The sequence below is a fragment of the Malaya genurostris genome, chromosome 1, assembly GCF_030247185.1.
Source record: "Malaya genurostris strain Urasoe2022 chromosome 1, Malgen_1.1, whole genome shotgun sequence".
Taxonomy (NCBI): domain Eukaryota; kingdom Metazoa; phylum Arthropoda; class Insecta; order Diptera; family Culicidae; genus Malaya; species Malaya genurostris.
This window is the reverse complement of record NC_080570.1, coordinates 71,243,430-71,270,032: the sequence shown is the minus strand read 5'-3', so window position 1 is coordinate 71,270,032 and position 26,603 is coordinate 71,243,430. Positions and strand designations below refer to the sequence as shown.

General features: G+C 39.8%; 1 protein-coding gene across 4 annotated transcripts in view; it reads right to left on the bottom strand.

Annotated features, from left to right (window-relative positions):
* Positions 1-7,761: 7,761 nt before the first annotated feature.
* Positions 7,762-26,603, bottom strand: part of LOC131440401 (serine-rich adhesin for platelets) — a 52,234-nt gene continuing 33,392 nt past the window's right edge. For all 4 annotated transcript variants that reach the window (XM_058611663.1, XM_058611666.1, XM_058611665.1 and 1 more), the window contains exons 3-7: positions 22,552-23,814; positions 15,372-16,033; positions 13,216-15,315; positions 11,702-13,145; positions 7,762-11,341 (exon numbers count right to left, since the gene is read on the bottom strand). In XM_058611663.1, coding sequence (XP_058467646.1) covers positions 10,329-11,341; positions 11,702-13,145; positions 13,216-15,315; positions 15,372-16,033; positions 22,552-23,689 — 6,357 coding nt within the window. In that variant the 5' untranslated portion in view covers positions 23,690-23,814 and the 3' untranslated portion in view covers positions 7,762-10,328. The remainder of the gene's footprint in view (positions 11,342-11,701; positions 13,146-13,215; positions 15,316-15,371; positions 16,034-22,551; positions 23,815-26,603) is intronic.

Here is a 26,603-nt window from a genome sequence, read left to right as displayed (position 1 = left end):
TGGAGATCACCTGACCAACAGACCGAAAACTAAATCGACCACGTTTTGATCAACGAAAAATTTTTCTCGGACATCAACAATGTTCGCACCTACCGCAGTGCGAATATAGATTCGGACCACTACTTGGTTGCTGTATGCATGCGGAAGAGCAGCATGGTGCAGCTACTCTGGAAGATGGCTGGAGAGACATCCGTTCTGCTATAGGTAGCACTGCATCAGCAACGCTAGGTACGGCGGCTCCGAACGTAAGGAACGACTGGTTCGACGACGAATGTGAACAGTTAGTGGCCGAGAAGAATGCAGCTTGGGCGAGCAAGCTGCAACACCGGACGAGAGCAAACGAGGAGCGATACTGACAGGCGCGGAACAGACTAAACTTGGTATCCCGTAGAAAAAAGCGCCAACAGGAAGACCGAGATCGCGAAGCGATGGAACAGCTGTTCCGTGCTAATAACACAAGGAAGTTCTACGTAAAAGCACTAGTAAAAGCACTTCACTGGGTCGTTACCAAGATCTGGGAGGACGAGATTTTATCACAGGAATGGATGGAAGGAATCGTGTGTCCCATCTACAAAAAGGGCGATAAGTTGGATTGCTGCAATTACCGCGCGATTACTCTGCTGAACGCCGCCTACAAGGTACTCTCCCAAATTTTATGCCGTCGACTTTCACCGATTGCAAACGAATTCGTGGGACAATATCAGGTAGGATTTGTGGGAGAACGCGCTACCACGGACCAAGTGTTCGCCATCCGCCAGGTGTTGCAAAAGTGCCGCGAATACAATGTGCCCACACACTTATTCATCGATTGCAAATCAGCCTACGACACAATCGATCGAGAACAGCTATGGAAAATCATGCACGACTACGGATTCCCGGACAAACTGATACGATTGGTCAAGGCTACGATGGATCGAGTGATGTGCGTTGTTCGAGTATCGGGGATAAACTCGAGTCCCTTCGAAACTCGCAACATTGCTTTGGAGGGTGTGATAAGAAGAGCGAGGATAGACACGAGTGGCACGATTTTCAGAAAGTCCGTCCAGCTACTTGGTTTCGCTGATAATATTGATATTATAGTACGCAACTTTGAGAAGATGGAATATACGTACATCGGACTAAAAGCTGAGGCCAAGCGGATCGGACTAGACATCATTGTGTCAAAGACAAAGTACATGAAAGGCAGGGGCTCGAGAGAAGATAACGTCAGCCACCCATTACGAGTTGTGATTGGTGGTGATGAAATCGAAATGGTCGACGAGTTCGTGTACTTGGGTTCACTGGTGACTGCCGATAATGACACCAGCAGAGAAATTCAGAGACGCAAATTGTCAGGAAATCGTGCTTACTTTGGACTGCGCAGGACGCTTCGATCAAGCAAAATTCGCCGTCATACGAAGTTAACTATCTACAAAACGCTGATTAGACCGGTTATCCTCTACGGGCACGTGTCCTGAACAATGCCTGCGGAGGATCAACGCGCACTAGATGTTTTTGAACGGAAGGTGTTGTGAACCATCTTCGGCGGAGTGCGGATGGAAGACGGTACGTGGAGAAGGCGAATGAAACATGAACTGCACCAGCTGCTGGGAGGACCAACCCTCGTCCAAACGGCCAATGTCGGGCGGTTACGGTGGGCCGGGCATGTTGTTAGAATGTCGGAGAACAACCCGGTTAAAATGATTCTCGATAATGAACCGACCGGTATAAGAAGAAGAGGCGCGCAGCGGGCAAGATGGATCGATCAAATTGAGGACGACCTGCGGACTCTTCGCAGCTACCGAGGCTGGCGGCGAACAGCCATGAACCGAGTTGAATGGAGACGCCTCCTGTATACAGCAGAGACCCGCGTGGTCTACGACTGTAAGAGTAAGTAAGGAGCTATCCTTCAGTTAAGTCCGAACGAGCGGCAGCGAGGTCGGACAGCAGGTCATTAAAAACGATGAGGCGTAGCCGCATTAGACCTTTCAAAATCGCAGTACATTAGAACAAATTCTATTAAGCAGCATGTTGATCTGTTTTGCCAAATGATCATTATGCCAAATAACTATTATGCCAAACAACCATTATGCTAAACGGCATTATACCAATAATAATATTCTAGTGACTAATGCCTTCGGGTATATGGTTTTCTGGACTTCGGTACATTCTGGGATTTTTTTCTGGACTTTATTACTTTCTAGAGTTCGTATTTCTGGAGATTAGGACTTTCTGGGCAATGAATTTCTGGGGAAAAAGTTTCGGTTTTTTATGTTCTGGAGAATAGTTTTCGGGGAATTTGTTCTAATTTACTGCGATTTTGAAAGGTCTAATGCGGCTACGCCTCATCGTTTTTAATAACCTGCTGTCCGACCTCGCTGCCGCTCGTTCGGACTTAACTGAGGGATAGCTCCTAGCTCTGGGTAATCCGGGCAAACGCACGCAACTAGACAGAGGTGATTTCTGCGGGGGCGCTGACCCCCTCCCCCCCCCCCCCCCCCCACCCGCAGTGGCCGGCGCTTCCGACGGCGGGTCGCCGGCGCACTCGCGGCCTTCGGCCGTCTCGACCTGAATCATCTATGACGAACTGAATATTGTGTAAGCATTGAATAAAATAATTATATAAAATGGTAGTGTGCTATTTACTACCCTTTTTCACTAGACCGAATTAACGACGAAAGGTTAGCTTGCTACTATACACTATATGCAGAAACAAATACCCAATTTAAAGAAGCTATGTTTGAATTTAAATAAATATAGCTAAATGATTCCATACCCGTTATATAATTTGATTATTTTTATCAGACTCGTTATTTTCAGAACCCTCTTTTTCAGACTAACAAAGCTTGAAATAAGTATAGTTGCCTTGGAAATTACAGTTAATAAGTATTCACGAAATTTTCGCGAAGATTATTTTCGTTGGACTGGTTCATTCTAGTGAGGCGCGTACCCAGAAAAAAAATTCGGGGTGTGTTTTCATAATATTGGGGAGTCCGGGGCTAAATCGGACAATTTTTAGAAATTGTAAAAACATCCATTAAAACTGGATTTTTATCGAAATCATTTCTACCGCGTCATCTCCAAGCGCGGTTTACAAAGTCAATCTATGAATTAAAATATTAGCAGGTTGATAAGATATTTAAGTTGTCCAGTTTAACAACGTGTCCGGTCTAACTCCTGTATCCCCTAATAATTTCTTAAGTTTCGGAGGGGAATTTAATCTCTCCCCCCATGTATACGCGCCTGATTTTAGTAGATGCTTTTTTGGTAAAAGATCAGTTCCTATGTTGTTTCTGTATTATTTTCCATTATGGGGAAACAGTTTCTAGGTATTTGCTTCTTCTGGGAGATGGTATTCTGGGGAAAGGTACATTCTGTTGTATGTCTTTCTACTAATTGATACCTTCGTGACTATGGTTTTCTGGAGAATGGTACATTCTGGGGAAAATACTCTCGTTGCTTTCTTTTCTGGGAAATGGTTTTCGAGAGATTGTCGTACAACCCTACACATCTCTTATTAGACCATATGAGGGCCCTGTGTAGAGGCGAAGTTGCGAAAATTTAGTCTAAATGACTCTAATGGCGACGACGGGAACATTTACGACTATTGCTACTGGTTCTCCTGACCTCTTGAGACACCCTTGTACATTAAACCACTACATGTGTTTCTAAATCAAGAAGCATCATCTTGTACATACCGCATAAAGGCTTCAAGGCTTTGGAACAATAACTCCAGAAAATGGGCAACTAGCCAAACTTGTTTGTGGTCGCAGATGATTACTAGAGATGTGTATTTACTCACTCCTAGTGACCTAACTGTCACATAGTTTCCATATCAAAACATTCAGTGTGAGATTTGTTTGAAATAACTCGATGAACACGGAGGGGAGATTAGAGTAATCTCACTTACTGGGTGGATATTGTACAGTGATCCAAGCAGAAATCTTCTCGATTATGTGTTGTAGAAAAGGGTTAAACAGTTCATTTAAAAGAATCGTTCAGAACTTTATAGTTTTACCGAAAGAGCTAGTTCTCCTGAACCGTTTTTACGTTCTTAGACATTTTATACAATACCACGAAGAAAATATAAGAGCTGTTTTGTTGGAAACAAACTCAATAATAGCTACTTTTCTTTTGCTTAATTGGTACTTTCGTGTACTTTTTCAGAGGTCGCAAACATGTCCAACTTATATTATTTTCTAGAAATTTGCGAGTGTTAAGTATACTCCTCTGAAGAATTCAATTACTTCTATTTCTTTAGATAACAATGAAGTACTATCGTTCTTTTATAAAGAACTGCTGTTCACTCATTCTCCTAGAATAACTAGTTCTTTTGAACCATTCGCGAACGGATTGCCCATCTCCACTGTGTAGTGTTGGATCGGCACTTTAGCGTGGGTTCGGTGGGAAACGCATTTATTTTTTGATTTTGACAGTAGTATGCCGTTGTCCTCGAGAAGAATGAATGATTTTGACAGTAGTATGCCGTTGCCGAAGAGAAGAATGCAGCAAGGGCGAGGATGCTGCAACACCGCACTAGAGCGAACGAGGAACGATACAGACAGGCGCGAAACAGACAGAACACGGTTTTCCGGAAGAAAAAGCGCCACCAGGAAGACCAAGATCGCGAAGCGATGGAAAAGCTGTACCGCGCAAATGACACACGGTGAAGGTGTAACCGCTCACGTAGAGGCTACACGCCACAGGCCGAAATGTGCAGAGATACCAGTGGTAACCTTCTCACGAACGAACGTGAGGTGATCGACAGTTGGAAGCAGTACTATGACGAGCATCTGAATGGCGAAGCACAAGATACAGAGAACGGTACAGGAATCAATTTGGGTGCACGCTCAGCCGACGACAGATTTCCAGCCACTGATCTGTCGGAGATAAGTGAGGAGATCAGCAAGCTGAGGAACAACAAAGCCGCGGGCAATGACCAGTTGCCAGGCGAGCTGCTCAAACATGGAGGAGAGGCACTGGCTAGAGCGCTGCACTGGATGATTTCTAGGATTTGGGAGGAGGAGATTCTACCGCAGGAATGGATGGATGGAGTGGTATGCCCCGTCTACAAAAAGGGTGATAAGCTGTTGCAATTACCGCGCAATCACATTGCTGAACGCCGCCTACAAGGTACTCTCCCAAATCCTTTGCCGTCGTCTATCACCAATAGCTAAGGAATTCGTAGGGCCGTACCAAGCGGGATTTACTGGAGCCCGCGCCACTACGGATCACATATTCGTGATAAGACAAGTACTCCAGAAGTATCGTGAATACAACGTACCCACGCATCACCTATTCATTGACTTCAAAGCGGCATACGACACAATCGATCGAGAACAGCTATGGCAGATCATGCACGAATACGGTTTCCCGGATAAACTGACGCGATTGGTCAAAGCAACGATGAATAGAGTGATGTGCTACGTCCGAGTATCTGGGACGCTCTCGAGTCCCTTCGAATCTCGGAGAGGGCTACGTCAAGGTGATGGACTTTCCTGTATCTTGTTCAATATTGCCCTGGAAGGTGTGATTCGAAGAGCGAGGATCGACACGAGTGGCACGATCTTCCGAAAGTCCGTACAACTTTTTGGCTTCGCTGACGATATTGATATTGTGACACGTAACCTTGAGAAGATGATGGAAACCTACATCGGACTGATAGCTGAAGCTAGGCGTATCGGACTGGCCATAAATGCGTCGAAAACAAAATACATGAGAGGAAGAGGCTCTAGAGAAGAAACACTACGCCTCCCACCACGAATATTGATAGACGGTGACGACATCGAGGTGGTTGACGAGTTCGTGTATTAGGGCTCACTGGTGACCGCCGATAATGACACCAGAAGAGAAATATAGAGACGTATTTTGGCAGGGAATCGTGCGTACTTTGGACTCAGAAAAACCCTCCGATCGAGAAAAGTACGCAACCGCACGAAATTGACCATCTACAAAACGCTCATTAGACCGGTTGTTCTCTATGGCCACGAGAACTGGACTATGTTGGCAGAGGACCGACGCGCCCTCAGTGTTTTCGAAAGAAAGGTACTGAGGACCATCTATGGCGGAGTGCAGGTGGAAGACGGAACGTGGAGACGGCGTAAGAATCACGAATTGCAACAGCTGCTAGGAGAACCACCCATCGTACGGACAGCTAAAATCAGACGTCTACGATGGGCTGGGCATGTCACAAGGATGTCGGACGACAGCCCAGTGAAAATAGTTCTTGAATCTAATCCGACTGGTACAAGAAGAAGAGGAGCGCAGCGAGCAAGGTGGATCGATCAAGTGGAGGGTGATCTCAGAAGCATCCGTGCCTTGAGTGGCTGGCGACGAGCAGCCATGGACCGAGTTATGTGGAGACGTATGCTTGATACAGCAAAGGACACCCCAGGCCTATAGCTGTTAGGTAAGGTAAGTATGCCGTTATCCCCGGTATGTACTTTGCCTCAAAATATATAATTTTTAAAGTACATCAACTGAGTTATTTATCTTAAATAGTAGGAATTTCCGGTAATTACACCGGGTTGGCGGTTAAATGCATAGGGCGCTGGTCGTACAAGCCACTTGTCGTATGTTCGAGTCTCGACCTACCATGCAATCATTCTGTACGCCTATGAAATCGGCTGCGAAGTCTGTTGAAACAGCCCCATTTCAGAAAAGGAATATGTTAATTCCAATACTTTGACTTTCCAGCCAATAATAATGATTTTTTTTATTTTATGCCTAACGACGGTATGCCTAATGGCCATTTAGTCGGTACGCTATGCTGTTCCGAAACAACGAATAAAAAAGAACTTTGCACTTAAGGCAAATAAATCCATATTTATATCATTACCCATGAAATCACATTGGTTTATTGTTTGTTTAGTCTATATGCAATAAATTGTGCTCCATCAGTGCCAATACCGTTACATCGACTCTGGGTAACATTATAACTGAGCAGTAGAAGAAAAATTTCAACCGAGATAAGTCCACAACCGAAATGAAGTTTTTTCCTAGCAAACACTAATTTTCACACTACTCTTTGACCCAGAGCTTTGAAGAGATGGTGGATCTCACTCTGATAGTTTCAATAAAATCGAAAAGCTGTTTCAAATATGGGTACGGTTACCTTATAATGATTTGTATGAATGGCGTGTAGTAACAAACCTGAACGCTGAACCTAATCCTCTATTTATTTGAATGAAAATATTAATTTTTATATATCTATTCGATTCCGCCTTCGCCAATAGAAACTATCGATTGCTCGCTCCAACTGTCTCACGGAAAAATGACATCGGTTTTCCAACTTTAGCTCTTAGACCATGCCCACCGGTGGGTAACTAAATGAATATGCTTTGCGTAACTATTTTACATATTACCAAATATGCTGATAATAATATGCTGGGAAGTATGTATATATATTTTCCAACTACCGGTGTGGAATCATGTTATGATGATCGTTGCCAAATTATTTTCACCCACACACCGGTGGGCCTGATCTTATTGCCTTTAATCTATAACGAATCAGATTAGTTTTTTTTTATTCTCACACTTCATTGGTTAGACTCATTTCGGTAAATTTTCAAAATAAATCTTGTCGCCAAAATATCAATACAGTAAATTAAACAATGTAGGAGTTTATACTTTCAGTTGACCTCGCTGTGTGCTGCTGTGCCAAATCTAATAAGATGGATTTCTTGCTTGCTGCTTGTTTCATTAAGTTGTCAAGTTTAAAAAAATCATGCATATCACAAGTGTACTGTCTTGTATCACAGAAACATTAAATGAAAATACCAATTAAAATGAAACAATATCAACTATTGATGTTATATTAACTTTATCTGGCGATCGAAAGAACACTGGGAAATTAAGTTTGCTTTCAGACATTTTATAATTGTTTTTTTTTTCATGTAACAGTTTTTCCGAATTTTCGGAATACCAAATCAAACGATATTGTATCTTCTATAAACGGAAAAAACATGTTTTTACTACAAATAAACAGCCGAATTATATGTAACAAGACTAATATTTTACCAGGATATTTTATACGTACTTCTATAGTACTAGCTTTCGCGGTGTAAATGAGCAGTCAATTCCGACAAGCACGTATCAATTATTGTGTAATTGTATGATACGCGCTCATGGGTTGATTTGATTTCAGCTGAACAAGTGTATGTATTTTTATGAACATGATGATATAATCAAAGCAATTTTATCATTGAGATATTTGCGTTAGTTTAGTTTTTACTTCAGTCTGTTACATATCTAACAAGCCGTATGGATCGAATAAACTATCCAAATTCGAATTACATACTCTTCGAGACCGTTGATTTGGGTACCTTGCAACTCTAAATCAATCGAAAAAAGAATAGGATTTTAAAAATATATAAGGTAGTTACGATATGCGATCAATCGGAAGAGTAAGTTTTTCTAGCACTGTCTGATCATAATCAATATAAGTAATTCTCAAAATCCCGCCAAGAATTTACGACTTGATCACAACATGATCTAACAAATTTAGTGAAAACATGTTGCAAGGCTTCCATGAATGACATAATATCAGGGCTTATTTCGTGTTTTTGTCCGACTATATTTCAAAATCAAAACGCTATTAAACACTCAAAATGATAAAAGTACTTTTCTTATATCGCGCTTCGTAGTAGAGGTTTTTCATATACAGTTTCTGGCTATAAAATAAACCTTAACATCTTTTCGCATTGAACAACTATTTTTGCATTATCAGTGTTTCATGTTACGATAGATTTTTTCCAGCACATTGGAGAAAAATCATCCAGATTTCCTAATCTTTTTCAGAAGAGCTGTGAATTCGGTATTCAATAAAAAAAAAGCTTGCACTGTTTTTTAGCTTTTGGAATTGTAGCCAAGCGTAGCGTCGATTTCCCATTCTACTTCCTGCCGATGGGATGCGACATCCATGCAATTATACGAGGATAACGATTGATACTAGTGTTCTACAATCTGTGTTATCTTTATCGTATGTTATTTTTTTCTGAATCAACGTAAAGCTGGCATATCAGAGAGTACTGCTATATTTACCAAATGGTACCGATGGTGGGAACACTCATGCCTTATAGTTATGATGTTTGAGTACAAAAAAATATTCAAAAATAGATTAAAGATAGCGATATAGATATATGTTTATTCAGCGAACAGCGGAACCATCCTTAACAGGAAGTATCTTGCCTTTCCAAATCATTCAAACATTCACATTCTCTTAAAAATCAATTATCACTCTTGCACATCCTCTTCTCCTATGATTACAATTCTTTTGTTAAAATAATCGTATAGATTAAAACTAATATCACAATGGTATTGAAAGAGGATTAAATCACGCAATTACACTTTTCGCATTATATTTTATTTAATACTCAGATTTTTCTTCAGTACTTTGACGTTAGCTTTAGTTTGTTTGTAATTCATATATTCGACACTTTAAGTATGGACTCAGCACTACATTTGTCTTTTTTTCGTAAGTACTTCGTTTACTCGTTTTATTATCATGTTTAATTGGTGATTCTTTCCATGTGGGACTCAACCAATTCATTAAGTTTTTGTAGGTAACACAATCATTCTCAGCAAAGATCCAGTCAAATGGAAGAAGGAAATTCCTTCAGAAGAGTAGTCTGGTTCGAAGCAAATTAACATGCCCAGGTTCCTTTTTGTCGGTGTTGTTTAGCAAACGTTTTATACTTGAACTTACTTGAATCCCTCCTCAGTCCTAGCACATTTCAATAAGATGTAAGTTCTAGCACAGAAGTGGCAAGCAAGTACCACTAACTTTTTACATGTTAGGCATGAATTGAGTCTATTATCACTGTTCAACACAAACGCGTCGAAACAAACAGGATCATAAATTCAAAAAATTTGCCAAGCATGCCGCACAAAATTTACGAAGTATTAATTTGTATTACCAAAGTTGTCAAATTTTCTCTTAAACTTATACACGAGTAGCATAGATCAGTAACACACCTGTGGATTGCTTTGCTTCGAACTATTCTACCCGTTCGATTCTCCTATCTATTTGCACAATCTTAAGTAGGCATGGATTTATCCCGCTGATAGCTAACAATCTTCTTGACAATAAAGCCTTCTCTTAAGGATTCTTGTTTTTATTTTCCGCATTGTTCGCTTCTAAAGAAGGCACATCAATTACTTTTTTCTTCGATAAGACAAAATGCAAAATCAATCGCAGCAGAATAGCCCGACATGCCAACAACGTATGATAATCGACATTGCATTGAAATAATAATCTGTACCCTACCAAATTCACAGCGCTTCTGAATGAGTAAGTCTGGCTTACCTTAGATCAAAACTTCGACACTCTTACGTTCGACCCAAGTACGCTACTGGGATTGCGTATCTCCCGAATTTTGTGAATTACGTGACGCAGGAGATTGTGTCTGTGCTGTTGTATCCGCTAGTGAATCAATCGATCTGTTCGAATCCTGTGAAGTAAGCGATGGATTCTTGAACATCGTAATCAGAGAATCACGTGCCAGTTGACCGAGGTGACTAGTTTGTAGAATGCCGGATGGTGAGGGTGACCCTTCTACCGCATAACTACTACTACCAAGAGTAGTGCTAGTTGCTGACAGCGTAGTTGATGGTTTGTTGGCCAGTTTACTGAACTCTCCGGGACCACCTCCGCTTCCCACTCCTCTGCCATACTTGCTTGTTAGGGTATCAATGTCGTCCTCAGATTCGTCGTAATCGTCCCCAAGACGAAATATTACTTTCGGATGTGGTGGAACCGTTGGTCCTGGCCCAACATTCGCGACTGGAGTTGTGATTTGAGCAGATTGCAACGGATTCACAAATACTTTGTTCATCACAGTGTTCTCTGGAGATATATTTTCCTTAATTTCCGCCTTCAACAGAGATGAAATATTCTCCATGTAGAACGCAGGTAACTGAGGCGTTTGTGGTGAATGGCCCGCTGGTGAAAGAAGCTGCTGGGATGTGATTGTGTTCTCAGGAGAAATATTCATTTTCAGCACTTTTTCCTCGTCCTTTGGCGATTTTGACCATTGAAACAAACCACCCATGGGACTTTCCTTGCGCGACGGTGGGTTTGATGTAGGTGTACTATCTTTCGCACCTATTGAAGCACTTGCTGGTACGGCACCGCACTCTGAACTCGGTGGACTAGATTTATTCGATGAAAACAAATTGCTAGGACTAAAGATGGCCAGTAACTTTTCGATGGCTGGTGAATATCCGCTGCTGGAGTAGCTACCGGTGCTGCCAACAGACAATGCCGCTGAACTGTTGTCGGTTTTCGGATGGTTGCCTATGGACGCTATCCAGGATGTTTTGCGCACACGCGGTGGCTTTTCCGTTGGCTTGCCGGTCACCGCTGTGTAAGGGGATGAGATAGTTTGGAAAACGGTTTAAAACTTTATTGGAATGGAACGCACAACAGTTAAGTTGATTAAATTTTAATTTTAATCCAGCGTAAACTTAGGTTGCCTCATTTGTGATGAGTCTGTCGGCCCTTGTTTTTCAACTGCAATAACTCAGATGGTCCTAATGATGAAGTCTACCAAAGTTCAATTTGTAATACACAATTTGTTTCGTACAACTTAGGCTTTTACGTAATCAAATATTGCTTGGGACCAAAAAAAATGGAACAAAAATCTGAATTTATCAAAACAATAATCAACTGCGTTGCCGTGCGTTTGTTCCAGACTAATTCTACCACCATCTTCCAACCTACCTTGCTTTTCTTTGTCTAAGTTTTGAGCTGATGTCAGAGTACTCTCGTTGGAATTGCCACTAGCTGGTAGAGCCAATCTAGTAGCATCTCCCGATAGTGAAGTTGCACCTCTCGATAGTGATAATGACCGCAGTTCTTGTGCTTCAAATAACGATTCCTGAGAACTGGTTCCGCTCATTTCCAAACTAGATAGACTGTTGTTTTTTGCTTTCAGTAAATTAACGTTAATTAAACTAGGAGCCTCTTTAGTTTCTGGATTGATTCTCTGCTGTTCGTAAATTTGAGAACAGTCTGCCTTCTGGAAGCAGGGAGTTTTAAGTCGAGGTACAGTGTTTACCGACCCCGTCGATAAAGAAGTTGAGGAAGGTGAACTGACGACTAGATCGAAACTTTCGTCCGCTGAGCTAATCGAAGTGTTATGGAAATGCACATTGTCAATCGAGTCGATACTACTACTGATGGATGAACAGCAGCTATCATCCATTGCGGAAGAGTTTGTGCGAGTGGTACTAGTGGTACTAATATTCATCCCAGCGCCTACACTCATGAAACGTTTCACTTCAAGATCAGGACTTTCCATCGAGGCCGTTGAAATCATCGAATCATTCAATGTACTGCTAGTGGATGGCAATCGTGCATGTCTCGATTTCGGTGTCGGTGGGGTTGCTTGTGTAGTAATTACTGATGGTAGAGCATACTGCTGTGTGTGTTGTTGCAGTGGTGATGGTATTTGTTGTTGTTTTAGATGCTGAACTATGGCCGGCGGTGATGGTATATTGGTGGCAACCGACTGCGACAATGGTGATGGACTTGACTTTGGTGAACTGACGAATGATGCCAGTGCGGGTGCAGAATTGCTATTACTCGGTGTCATTCGACTTACTCCACCCGTAACTAGTGGCGAAGTCGATATTGATGGAGATGACATTTTACCACTTTGATAGTTAGCTACAGAGGACTTTGGCGGCTCTTCAACAGTTACAACACGGAAGCGGGAGTTTGCAGCGAAAAACAATGTTGGCGAACTACCTGTCGATGATGGTGATGGTGAGGTAGATGCATTGTTAATACTCGTGAGACTGCTAGCACTGCCAGTAGACTCACCGACGCGCGTCACCTGAAACCGATTGCGAGACGGACTTGGTACTGGTGATGCAATGGGAGATGGAGTCGGACTTGGCAATGGAGAACGCAAACGCCCACCGTTTTTTTTACTCGGGTCCAGCAAGTGATGATGTTTATCACTCGCAATAGTATTTGCAGGTGTACGTAAAGATGTGCAGGTAAGCGAGATTTTCCGAGAATTGAGATTGGTAGCTCGGACTCTCTTGATTGATGTACTGATCGGTTCAGTTGGTTCCGGTGGGTGTTTATTTCGTTCACATTGGGCACATATGTTGCTTAGCAGTCTCGAGTATTCCGAGCCAACTTCTAAAGAGGTATCCTGCGAACAAAAATGTATAAAAATAAGTAAAGTTTACACACACATATGCAAATTAATATATATCCCTTACCCCGGCTCTTCGAGGAATTTTGTCCAGATCCACTCTCGTCACAGTTTTGTTCGACTTTAAAGCCTCGTTCAGGCAGTCAAGCCCAGTTGCCGTTATGTTGTTATTTCTCATGTCGATCCGCTGAAGCGTAGAATTACCACCAAACTCGATCACCTCCGCCATCACTTTAGCACCATTATCGGATAGATGTGCCCCTTGTAAGCCCAAACTGGTTAAACTATTGTTACTTTTAAGGCTGTCTTTGATATTTGACACAAAATCGTTGCACAACAAATTGCTTCCCACGTTCAATATTTCTAGTGTAGAACTATTTTCGATTAGATCCGCGAAAATGTGAGACGAATTACGTGTGATTTCATTGTTCCACAAAACTAAAACCTGCAGTCCACTAGGAGCCGCCGGCGGTTGTTCCGATGCTTGTGCATCTTTGTTCGCACTTGATTGTTGTCGTTCTAGAGTACCGTTCCTCGCAGCGAACTTCGATTGAATGATTTTTAGGCTGCTTTTAGAATCGTTTGAGTCAACAGAAGTCTCACTATTCAAACTTTCAGAACTAAATGATCTTTCATTGGAAAAACCCGGCGGTTGGTTTCCACCTAAAAAGCAACTGGCAAACTCCGCCGAACCAGTGCTGTCCAAAGAACGAGATAGAGGTTTACTTTTGTTTTCCGCCTCGACTATTTTGATTGGAGTCGTCACCAATTGCACTGGGATAGTGGTTGTAGCAAGATCTTTGTTCGTGTCTTCTTCAACTTGCAACGAAGATATGGCATTAGGCACATGAGCCACAGATTCAACTTGGTCGTCTTGCTTTTCTAGTTGCCTCGACTTTTCTAGCCGTAATTGAAGCTCATCTTTTTTTAGTGGAACTATATAAGACGCACTGTCGTCATTGTCGCTTGCTCCACATTTTTCTATCTCGTCGTCCTCTTCTTTGGCCTCTAGATCATCGTTTCTTGCGGTAGTACCCCTCTTCATTAGATCTTCTTGTGATATTTTGAGATTAGCTTCATTGTCATCATCATTCACAGCACAGATCTCGGACGTATCTTCTTCTGTATGTTCTTTAATTTCGTTGGGATCCTCTTGTATTTGCTTAGTTTGTGCTTGTATAGCGTTCGGTTTCTCTTCCGTTATTATCGACTCAGATTCATTCAAATCACTATCATGTTTTGCAAGTGTAGCCTTTTTGGAATCATCGATAATTTTTTCCTGCTGTGAATCACACGTTAACTCCGCAATTTCATTTTGAACAATCTCAGCAGAAATCTGTCCTCCTTCATCTCTACCGCCCATATCACTATCACTGGTGGCACTCCCCTGCCGAGTTGAAATCACTGAGCTAAAATTAACTTGATTAGTATCATCCGTTTGAATACTATTTACTAACGTGATCATAGTCAAGTCAGTTTCTTTTTCGGAAGCTGCTGTAGGCCATAATTGTGTCTTCATAATCAAATGTTTTTCCTCGTAATTAATGGGTGGCTGCTTTTGTTGGGTTTCAATAAGTGCCGAATTACTGTTATCACTATTTGTTTGTTCCACATCGCTGGATACACTACTGTTTATGCCACTATCATCGTTTGTACTATTTGCGTCATGCTTATGCAGCTCCAGTGAATCATCTGGTGTTATGGACTCCTGGAAAGATGGAGGAGGAGGAGGAGGTGGCGGTTCTTTTTCCTGTGATATTACTGCAGATGATTGCAATTTGGGCGACGTGAGGAAAACATCATCCGAATGAATGCTCGCATTGGGTAAAGCTGGCGTTGGTGGTGGAGTCATTTGAGTAGTATCCAAAAGCAACGTAGACGGGGACTCACTAACTAATCCAGGCACAGCTACAACTTGTGAATGTTGCTGTTGTTTCTTTTTTTGCCTTTCTTTGCGCTGTGCTCCTTTCGGCAAATGCTGTTGCTGATATAATTGAGAAGCTCTGCTGTGAGGATTGGGGAAATAGTGTTTGTTACTGTTGATACTATTCAAACTACTCGAAAGGTCGGCAATACTGAGATCACCCTTCTTTTTCCTTTCTTGCATCGTTTGAAAGTGATTCGATTGCTCAATTAATGCGTTAACAATCAACTCTACGCCGCCATCCTGAAATGATACTAATTATTGGTAAAACGAACATACTTCAGCACTAGAAACCTTACCCCAATGTTATTGTTGGAGATATCCAACAATTGAATGTGATAATTTGATTCTAGTAAACTAGCAATAGTTTTGGCATCTTTCCACGTTAGCTGATTGTTAGCTAGTGATAACTCCTTTAAAACTGTATTCCTTTTCAATAAATTACAAAGTATCACTAAAGGCCGATGAGCCAGTTCACAATGTTCCAGTTTGAGAGTATGCAGCGCAGAAGTATTCAAAGCTTTCGCCAGATTCGAAGCATAGTGGTCGGAAATTCCGGGACCTCGTGTAATGAGCACGTTTAACGCTTGACTTCTTTTAATCATTTCTATGCAATCCATCCAGCTTTTGTTGGTCATTGCAATGTTGTCGGAAATGTCTAGCTCGTTGGTTGCCTCGTAATATTCAATCATGTTGAACAAGGCGCTTGCACTTGTGTCATCGAGCCCAGCGTGTGAAAGATTGATACATCGGTACTGTACTCGTTTGAATACTTCTTCCAGTGCTTCGCAGGACCCATGACTGAGGTTGTGATCTTTTAGAGAGAGCAATGGAACTCGTTGTCGTAGCGAAAGGTCGAGCTCTTGAAGATGTTCAGTAATTGTGGGTAGAGGATCAGTATCGTGTTTACTGCAAGACCGTTTATATAGTTCCAACAGCTCGGGTAAATTTACATTGGACTCTGAAATTAAAATCAAATATACAATTAATTACTTTCAAAATTACACTGCAAATGATTGATAAATTACGTGTATCAGCTGCGAATATATTTTTTTATCCTTCCTTGACGGAGATTAAAAATTAATCTATTCATTGGTTTTTGTGATATCACCGTCATCGCGAATGAGTTAAAAAAAAGTTTTGGGCATGGGCCGTACAATCTATAATTTTCCACACAATAAAATGAAAGCATTTTCACATATTAACAAAGTATGTACTATTCTATACTTTTTAATTCAACGAAATAAAATCATTGTAGCCTCTTCAAGATTAATCGGCCAATGGTGGTCTATTCTAACATCTCCGATCCGGTTCAGGGCACGGTCATCTTCGTCTACGTTTGTCTATGAGGTGGAAGGGGGACTTTTGTTCCAAGTTTACTGTCTCATAATTCTTGGTATTACCTATTTGATGATTTAGTGATAGTCTTGCAAAAAACTAAATAGTTCGGAAAATAACTGTTTTAATATAAATTCTATTTGGCTTTCAAATGACGAATTTGGTGTGAAAGCGACATTTAAGAGCTTTATAGAAAAAAGCATGAAGTTTGAATAAAATGTGTTGATTTTTGGACAAAATTGCAAGAATTTTAATGATGTATTCCTTCACGAAGTGCAGGACTGATCACTTTTATCGTATCCGTTCGTTCGTATCTCGAATTAATTTGAAATTGTCAGAAAGGTTGAGCTTTTATCTTGAAGAGCAAGTTGATACAAATAACATTAGTGGCGGAGTATCATACAAAATAAAGATGAAATAAATTGAGCTGTTGGTTCAAAAGATGAGCATTTGGACAAATTGTGGCTGAGATTTTTAAACGTAGTTCCAAGGATTATTGATATCTTAAATCTTCCATCAAGCTAATCCTCATACTCTCGAATAAAAACGTATTGTATGTATTGTATGCTATATTGAATGCTGGGATCTCCAGCTATTCAACCTCTTCACAACCGGAAGTCGGATCCGGATAAAATTCGTATGGAGCCTCCAGAAAATAGGATCAGCTATCTCTGAGAAAATTGAGTGCCCAAAAATGTTACAATCATACGTACACACATACAGACCTTTTCTGTATATGAGAAAGGCAAGAACGATTTTTTGCCATTGGTATGTGCACTTTTCAAAATAAATATGTTTTTTTAATGGAGATACCGGAAAAATACTCCACTCCCCAACTTTCGATGTTCTTTTGAACATGGGATTTCTACTTAAAGCTTGAATAAAAGAAATATTTAAATAAGGTACTGAACATAGGCAATTTGAGGCTGTTCTAAAAACTGGGAATTTTTATCTCGCGCACTGTGAAAACCGGGAAATCGAAATCGGTAACCCACTTGCCACCCTGCATATACTATTTAAACTCAAGCAAGCTTGAGTTTTGATAGTAATTTGGGAAAAGCCTGCGAATACCTACGAGGGGAGACGGGGGTTAAAAAGTGTTGGTCTATGTGGTTTATGAACGATTTTACTTTCTCTTGCGTTCAATATAGACATCCTTCAGAAGTCAACTGCAAAATTTCGTGACATTTGGTTCATTAGTTAGTTAGTTGTTGTGAGTTCAGTGACGCTACTTTTTGAAAATTAGGAAGAATTAAGCAAAAAGAATTTCGTTTATTAATGAAGAAGTTTATTTAATGAAAAAAAAATTATTGTGCAAGCAAAGAAATGGCGTGATAAGCATTATCTGGGCTCTACTCCAAATAATTCCATCATTATTGACTGGTATGCTGAATTTTGACATTGTTGTTTCAGAAATCGTCTCAAAAGTTTATTCCAGCGTAATGGAAAATCGAAAAGTGAAGTCGCTAGAGATAACTGACATCGTATACATATCAAAAGAAAGTGTATGAGAATAAGCACTCGAATATATACTGAAATAAACACAAGGATAACTTTTTTATGACCCTTGAGTTTTACTATATATCACGTGACTACATGAATGTCAGTCCCGGGTTGGTGGTTCAATGCATAGGGCTCTGGTCTTACAAACCAGTTGTCGCCTGGAAGGATTCGTAGTGTCAGTAGAATCGTAGCACCAGCCACGCAAGGATTCTGTACACTCTGAATCGGCTGCGAAGTCTGTTGAAACAGAAGATCAAATTCCCACTACATGCAGCCTTTTTCTAGTCATCTAGGTGTTTTGGTCACACGTAATCGATTTCTTCCGAGCGCATATGACTGCTTTTGTTATTTTTTGGTATACATATGATAGCTAAACATGATAAACCAACAAGAACAAGGAAAATAAATCAATAAGAAACTTTAAAGCATATTGTACAGAGTTTTCTTCGTTCCTTCCGTAAGAGCAAGTGAAAATCTCAGTACGGCGGTAAATTATTAACGGCATGATGGCACAGCGAACCTAAAACAATATCGTCATTGCCAGGGCTTCGGCCATGGTACAACAAATTGTCATACGGACATACGCTGTTTAAATTATAGTAATTCGCTTGCAAACACGTCTGCTCAATGAACGATACTCTCAGATAAATAGCCATGCTCTAATTGTGATGGAAACCCGTCATGTCATCACATTTTTTAAATGCAACATGTTTACGATTTCAATGCGTTGATGAGCACACGCACAAGATATCTATTTTTTCTAATAGGATTCTAAAAACTAGGCATCTATCGTGGAGTAATCAGAAAAATAATCAGAAAGTAAGAGTTCTTCATGATGAACTCTCCGCTAGTTGTTGACCAGTTTTATTTCCAATAGTCCAACTAATCTATGAGAAATCCTACTACAACTGATCTGATTCTTGCAGATGAATGTATCATTTGTAGTGAACTGACTTCGATTTAGATCATCTACCAATAACATTCAGGCTTTCAAATAAATCAATGCTTACTTTTACTAGTTATATATACTGCCACCTTAGAACTAATCGGCTAGGATACAGATTTCATATCGAAAGCCCTAAAATGTTATTAAATTTTATTAAAAAATTCTCCGGTGGTACCTTGAGACTTTGTCATCAATTTTGCAAATGTGTGAAATACTTGTTCTAAAACTTTAAAAAATCCAACAGAAGCATCCAAATTATCCTTATTTTTCAAAATTTTCATTGTGCTGTGCTGAAAAAACTCTGATGCTTCCTGATTGATTTAAACTTTCTAAACCCTTAAAAATCGTTGGACGAGATATGGGCTGTTGGCCCAATTACCAACACTTTTACTGAACATCTCGCTCAAACGCAAAATTAGGTATTGTCTCCTACTTTTCACTTGTTGAAATAAATCATGATGCTAATAACTGTTACTCATATTCGAGCTAGTAATATTTTTCCCGACTCAGTTCATCGAACAGAGTAATCTCTCTCTCTCTCTTTCCGGCTATCCTGGTTTCCAGTCTCCTGTTCCGGAAGCACCGGAAATAGTGGTCATAGTTTGGTCATGGCGATGGTTTGCCCGATTTCCACAAACTTATATTCAAATAGAAATTCTCACGGTCACATACGAAATTCCTTAATTTCATCCGGATCCGATATCCGGTTCTGGAGTTATAGGATAAAGTGTGTTCAATATTGTACACCGTCACTTAAACTGGCGAAACAAGGACCGTAAGAAATTTTCTAAACTGTACTCAAAACCGTTTTTCCCAATCTTAGGGTCAAATAAAAGTTTTTATGGCCCTACCAAAAATTACTAAATCGTCGTTTAGAGTACGATGGCAAAATCGTATAAAGTTTTCGAAATTTGAATAAAAACTAGTAGAGTTTGTACGTCATGTTAGTTGTTTGCCGTACGAACCGACTTCGATTATACCGGTTCTCGAGTTCCGGTGCTGGAAGTACATATAATAGTGAATCCACTAACCCTAACCGATTAGTAAACTGTTTCATTCTCTATGTTATACTAGTTAATGCACAAGCAATCCCTTGATTCTTTCAAAAATCGAAAAGAAACATTTTGAATAGAATACCGCAGTATCATATATGAGAATGACATCATTACACCATTGGGTGGATTAAAGCAGGCATTTTTCTATAAGCTCACTTTTCTCAGAGATGACTTAATCGATTTCAACCAGGTTAAACTCATTTGAAAGTTATTGTTAATTTGTGGATCAAGTGACTGACACTTCCGGTTCTGGAGATATGATAGTAGAAGTGATGTAATAGACAAACCGCACTTTGTTTCTATACGCTCAATTTTCTCGGAGATGGAACAACAGGCTTCAAAAGACTTAATGTCATATGAAGGCTACAATTAGATTATTATAGAAGTTCGATAATCGTATGACTAACACTTTCGGTTCAGGAGATATGATCGTATAAGTAACGCAACCGACAAATAGTTTTTTTTCGATCGGCACAATTTTATAAGATTTGATCAATGATCAAGTTCAAATGTATTATTGGTAATACATTTAGTTTGAAGAATGTTTCCGAATATGTGACGTAAGCGCAGAAGAAAGATTTTATGATCTAAACGAATTAATTTGAATGAATTTGTATTAAAAAATGAGCCCAAACTCGTGTTACAATTCATCTTAATAGAAAAATATTTGAACGAAACAGTGTGAATGACAAGAGATTGGCATTATCACACCACTAGGCGGATTAATTAAAATGGCTATTGACCACATTTCCTCTTCATGCAGAATAACGGTGTCTTAAATCAATCGTATGTATAAGTTACGGAACAATTACTGACACGGTACTGTAAACTTTGAAACGTCTTTTTTCACCAAACTAAGGAAAAGTTTTACCCATTTCAGTAAAATTATTGAAAACGATGAATTTCAGTTACCACACGATACATTCAGTGGAAATACATATCGGCCATCCATGAGAAAACGAAGTCAGTTCCACTATTGCAGGTACTTCCAAACTCTATTAGTTTTGATTCAAATTTAAAAGATGTTATACGTTTTTCACGTCGTATTACAAACGATTGTAAATTTTTGTAGAATCCGGAAAAATCAGTATTTTTTGTAGGACCTAATATTGGGAATATCGGTTCAGCCATCTCTGAGAAAAGTGAGTGATATCCATTTTTGAGTATACGACTACTATCTCTCGTCGTTAATCGAAACCCGGGAACCAGGATTGCCGAAATCGGTTCGTTTGGTAGTATACTGATAATGACTACACATTGGAGTAGTTTTGAGGCCAGAACTTTGTTTACGTTTTTTGTTTCGCCGATTCAAGTGACAGTATACCATTTTTACCACACTTTACCCTATAATTCCGTAACCGAAAGTCAGATCCGGATGAAATTCAGGAATTACGCATGGGACCACAAGAACTTTCATTTGAACCTAAGTTTGTCAAAACGGGTTCAGCCATCCCCGAGAAAACCTAATGGGATTATTTGACACACACAGAGAGAGATTGTTTAGTTCGATGAAATTTGTACTAGTCGATTTTTCAAAAGATTACATATACCTTTCTATATGAGACAGGCCACAAAACAAGATAATATTGATTCCTGGTAATATATTTTCTATGGATGAATGTATTGAAAATGTTATTTACAGCTTGTCATTTCATTCTTATGATCCCATGCTCTACTGAAATTGAAACACTGGACTGATAACAGAAAAAATATATATTTCCTAACAGACCCAGAGCTTCTTGTCTTAACCCAAACAACAATCACGATACCAAATTGAATGGCTTTGAATTGCCATTGTCTAATCAAGCAAAATATTTAAGTTTACCGAATGACAAAAAAAAGAATCACATAGAAGAAATCCAGGCGAAGTGAAATAACAAAACAAATTTTCAGACTAACTATGATTTGTTGTTCCACCAGAAAGAAAATGCTTCAAAGGAATCAGTGGTCGTCTATGTTGTTGCTATTTCTTATTATTGAACCCATTAAACGGTATGCATTGAGTATTACAACTATTATCCAATCATTTTCTTACATTTTCGTACCTAAGAAAGAAGTCCTACGTAAAATAATGGAAAATGAAAAGGTACTACATTCAATTTCATCACTATCATCTTGATCTAAATCTGAATTGTTCTAAAACCGCTTTTCAAACACATAAATACCAGCATTCGAATTTAAAATTGAGGAATATTTCACTATTTGTTGCCATATAAATAGAAGTTATATAAGCTTTATTCAATACTATCCATATTGAAAATCGGCATGTTTTTTATGTTTTATGCTACAGAACGCAATATCTTGGTATTACAGAAAAAATTTACATTACACCATTCATATTTCAATACATTAAATAAATATTTGCACTGAACGAACAGACAAGAGTTGGTATTTTTTTCCACAATATAATGAGCAAATCCAAAAATTGTATCGCAATTCTAAAAACCCTCAATTATTGTCTTCTAAATCAGGCTACAGAATAATGAGTTTATCATATTTTCTCATAATATAATGATTTGCCAACATAAATTCACGAAAAATATTTCACTCTGTTACACGTATATTTTAGAAATATGGTTAAAATCACTGCCGTTTTAAAATCATTTTAAAATGTATCAAACAGTAAAATGTACATACCACTCTCCCAAGGATTAATCGGTTCAAGGTAACCAGTCACGAGATGCTCGTCTTCCGGGAATGTAACTCGCCGTCGTCTGCTTTTGCCTGCTCGTTCACTTGTGCTGTTAAGACGCACGATCGAAGATTTGTTATTATTTTGCTGCTGTTGCTGCTGCTGCTGCTGTTGAGGCACCTCTTGGTCTAGAGTGTCGTCGATTTTTTCTGCGATGTTCGGTTCCGTTTTGGGAGGAACCAAATTTTTCATTTCATTAGATTGAATTTGCGACGATGGTGTGCCTGTTGCTGTGGGTTGTTGATCAGCTGCCAGTGGCGAAACTGAAGGTGATGATGCTGACGAGGACGTTGACGATGTGTTTGAAGGGGAGGAAGATGAGAATGAAGAAGATGCTATCGAGGAAAATATCGGTGCTACGGTGGAGGGGAAAATTTGTACTATCTCTATTGGTGCATTGCTCTGTGCGGACTTCTCCTTACAACCTGAAGCACGTTCCGGTGTGCTTGTAATCACTGTGGCCGTCGTCGATGGCAAAAGGACACTTTCGACTGAGCACGCTTGAATAACTGCCTGCTGCTCACTTACTCCTGCGGAACTGTTATTGTTGTTCAATTGATTATTGCTGTTGAAAACGTTCAAGGCACCTTCGGTGCTACACGGGACCATAGATTCGTCGTATTCTTCGGATGAGGACGGAGTTGACAGCGATGATGAAGATTCAATTGGTATGTGGTGTCGCAACTGTTGCTTCAACGAGTGTTCACCAGTAACTTGTACTCCCACTGGTGCTAGTAGTAACTGCTGTTGAAGGTGCCGCTGCTGAGGAGTTAAGTCGTCTACTAATGCCACGGTGCTTGCTTCTGACGAGTCAGACCTAGATGTATTTCCGCTCGTAGCCAATACTATAGTCGGCGTTGAATCGATACCGATATTCATTTCCGGATGTGGTTCGGCATTTTCATCCACACTAGCACTGTTTGTTCGGAAGGATGGCGATGGCGATGATACCGTTGTCGGTGAAGATGATGATGAAGGTGAAATTTCGACCAGTGTCGATTCTTCCTCTTCTTCTGCCCCTGTTGACGATGAAATTGGTGTTGTTGTTATCATTTGAGATACGTTACTTGGATCAATGTTCATTTTTGGTTGGCGTATTTAGTGGACCTATCTCAACTTTTTTGTTTTACGTCGCTCATTCACTCTCTCCGTCGGTTACGAAGCAGACTTGTGCTGTTGACTTGTTTATCCCTCGGCCTGTCGGTTACCTGATAATTATAGAAACCAGAAACAGATAAAAATACACCGGTCAATCATTTGTGCAGTTATTGTTTGTTGTGTCGTTATTCATTTGTATTCATAATGTTACTGAGTGCCAACGTGGTTTAGAATTTAAAACAGGTTTTAGTGGGCGATACGAATAGTATTTATTTTTGCTACAGTACTTGAAACTAATTCCGAAACAGCTGATAGAAAAATGAAAAATATAAGTATGCATGTGAAGAAGCCTAAAACGAACATTAGTAATTCTCTAACTATGGTTTTTAAATCGGGTTTCGAAGAAAAAATTAAAAAGTTTGGAAAGTAAGAAAATTATGATTTTGAAGCAGTCTATTACGAATTCCATATAATTCGAAACCGATCTACAAAATAAAATGTATCGACCATTTTTACATTTGAATTGTTCTGTGGATTTTATTTGTTGATTGCAATAGGTAGACTATTTTTTTGCTCAACGCTCACAAAAAGATAATAAATCATCTGTCATGATTCAACAAGTATAGATACTATTATCGATAGCTTGTTTATTTAAATTCCCAATGTATACAATCGACAAAAATAAAACTGTAAAAGTACGTAAAGCAAAGTTAGGGTACTAAATTTCGATAGGAACTTGACTTTCTGTTTCAACAGACTTCGCAGCCGACTCGTGAGTGCCTTATACTGTGAACCGCCGGCCCGTCAGAAAACTACAATCCGATACGAAATTTGAGACTCTGTTTTAACAGATTTTACAGCAAATTAGAATGTTTACAGAACGCTAGCGAGTAGTTTATACCTTATCTTCGCGTATAGTTCGGATTATCGCAATGCGAGAGCAAAATTCAGACACGTATCATCCTCTGCCATTTGCATCAACTGCGCATACATTTATTTGAAATGAGGGGATGCAGAATTTTTTAATGCGCGATGAAAACAAAAATGTAACAAGTTAAAGTAACGTGTTTCTTTGTATAGACAATACGTAATTCATCAGTGCGAATAATCTCACGTGGTCTTGTGTTTAAATGAATTTGATAGTTTACGCGATTGTCCGTTTTTGCGTGCGTACAATTTTTCGCGCAAATGTGTTATTTTATATGTTTACGGAGATTCGTTCGAAATTTGATTTTTTTAAGTATCCCGAGTAGAACGACGTCGATGTGCGCGTATGCTGGATTGAGGGTGACGCACACATGTCACAATTGTGTTTACTATAGATAACATTTACAGGTAATTAGGGCAACTCTACGTTCGGAAGGTGTGGTGTTTTTTTCAATGTTTTTTCGATTCATTTACCCTTAAGCTTAAGATGCCCATTTCATGTTGAAATATCATGACTTTTTACAGCTGGATCTCGTTATACTACATTGATTAAAAATTTCTCGTAATCACCACCGTGTGGCGCTCTTAGTCGCCCGATTAGATTTTTTTAGGTCGCCACATCTGTCATTGATATTCTATCAATTTTTCCGCTTGATACCTGGACAGTTACGTTGTATTGAGTACATCTGCGATTGTGCGTGTATTCGATTTTGTACAAATTTCGAAATGCAATTGAATTTGCAACAACGACATTACAAATGTTAGAAGAGTGTTTCGGCAACGATACTCTGAAGAAAACAGTGGTTCATCAGTGGCACGAACGTTTCAGAAGCGGCCGTGAGTCTGTGAATGATGATGAGAAAAAAAGAAGGCGATGCGTGCAGTTTTTGTTGATTACACCAGTGTTGTGTATCATTATTTCCACAAGGCCAGACCGTCAACAAGGAGTATTATGTGGGCGTTATGAGACGTTTACGTGAAGTAATTTGTCGAAGAGGATCAGATTTGTGGACAAACAACTCGAGGATCTTGCACCACGATAACGCACCTTCACACAATGCCATCGTTATCTGTGAACATTTGGCTAAAAACAAAACGAATACCATTCAGCAACCACCGAATGCACCTGATTTGGCTCCCTGCGATTTTTCCTATTCGGTCAACTCAAGAAACCGCTCCGTGGAACGCGTTTCAGTACCCGAGATGAGATTATGGAAAAATCACAGATGGCTCTGATGGCCATACCGTAAACTGAATATAAAAAGTTTTTCGAAGATGTTGTCACAGAAAATATGAGGTTATTTGAAAGCAGTGTGGAGAAAGTATCATTATCCTTTGGTGTAGATGTTTTCTTTTTTGGTTTATCACAGGGCGCACCATAATGAACAGCGTTTCAATAATATTGACATCTAGCCATCTGATTGTCGAATGTGACAAGCAATTTACACAGAATCCATGTGTCTTGACCAACAGTCACATAGGAAGGTAAACCCTCTTTAGGCTCATGCGTGTAACACTTAGCTCTTAAAATACACCCCAAACATTCACTTATATTGGATGTTTGACAGTTGCTGCTGAACGAAATCGGTACTGTTTTCCAGTCAGGAAAAAATTATATCATCCGACAACATCGTTTCTGTTCAATCGTGATCCTTACGATTTGCCATAAACTCAGTTATTTTTTTTTATATAAGAAATTTAGAGTTTGTAAAACGATTTTCGAGTGGTGGTGTTGAGGTTTATATGAATTATTTTTCTAGCAAGTTTAACCTTGAATTCACACAGGTGCAGAGTAGGACAAAATTCCTAAAGATCTGCGCTATCACATTGGCGTGACTCCTACTTTTGAATAACTCGCATAATACGATTCTTCGTTTTTACAAAAGTGCTTAGAAAGACAGTCCAGAGCGCATAGTCACACGTAAGCTTAAGGTCAACTGCGTCGTAATCGACAAATTATGAGCTTGAGCGA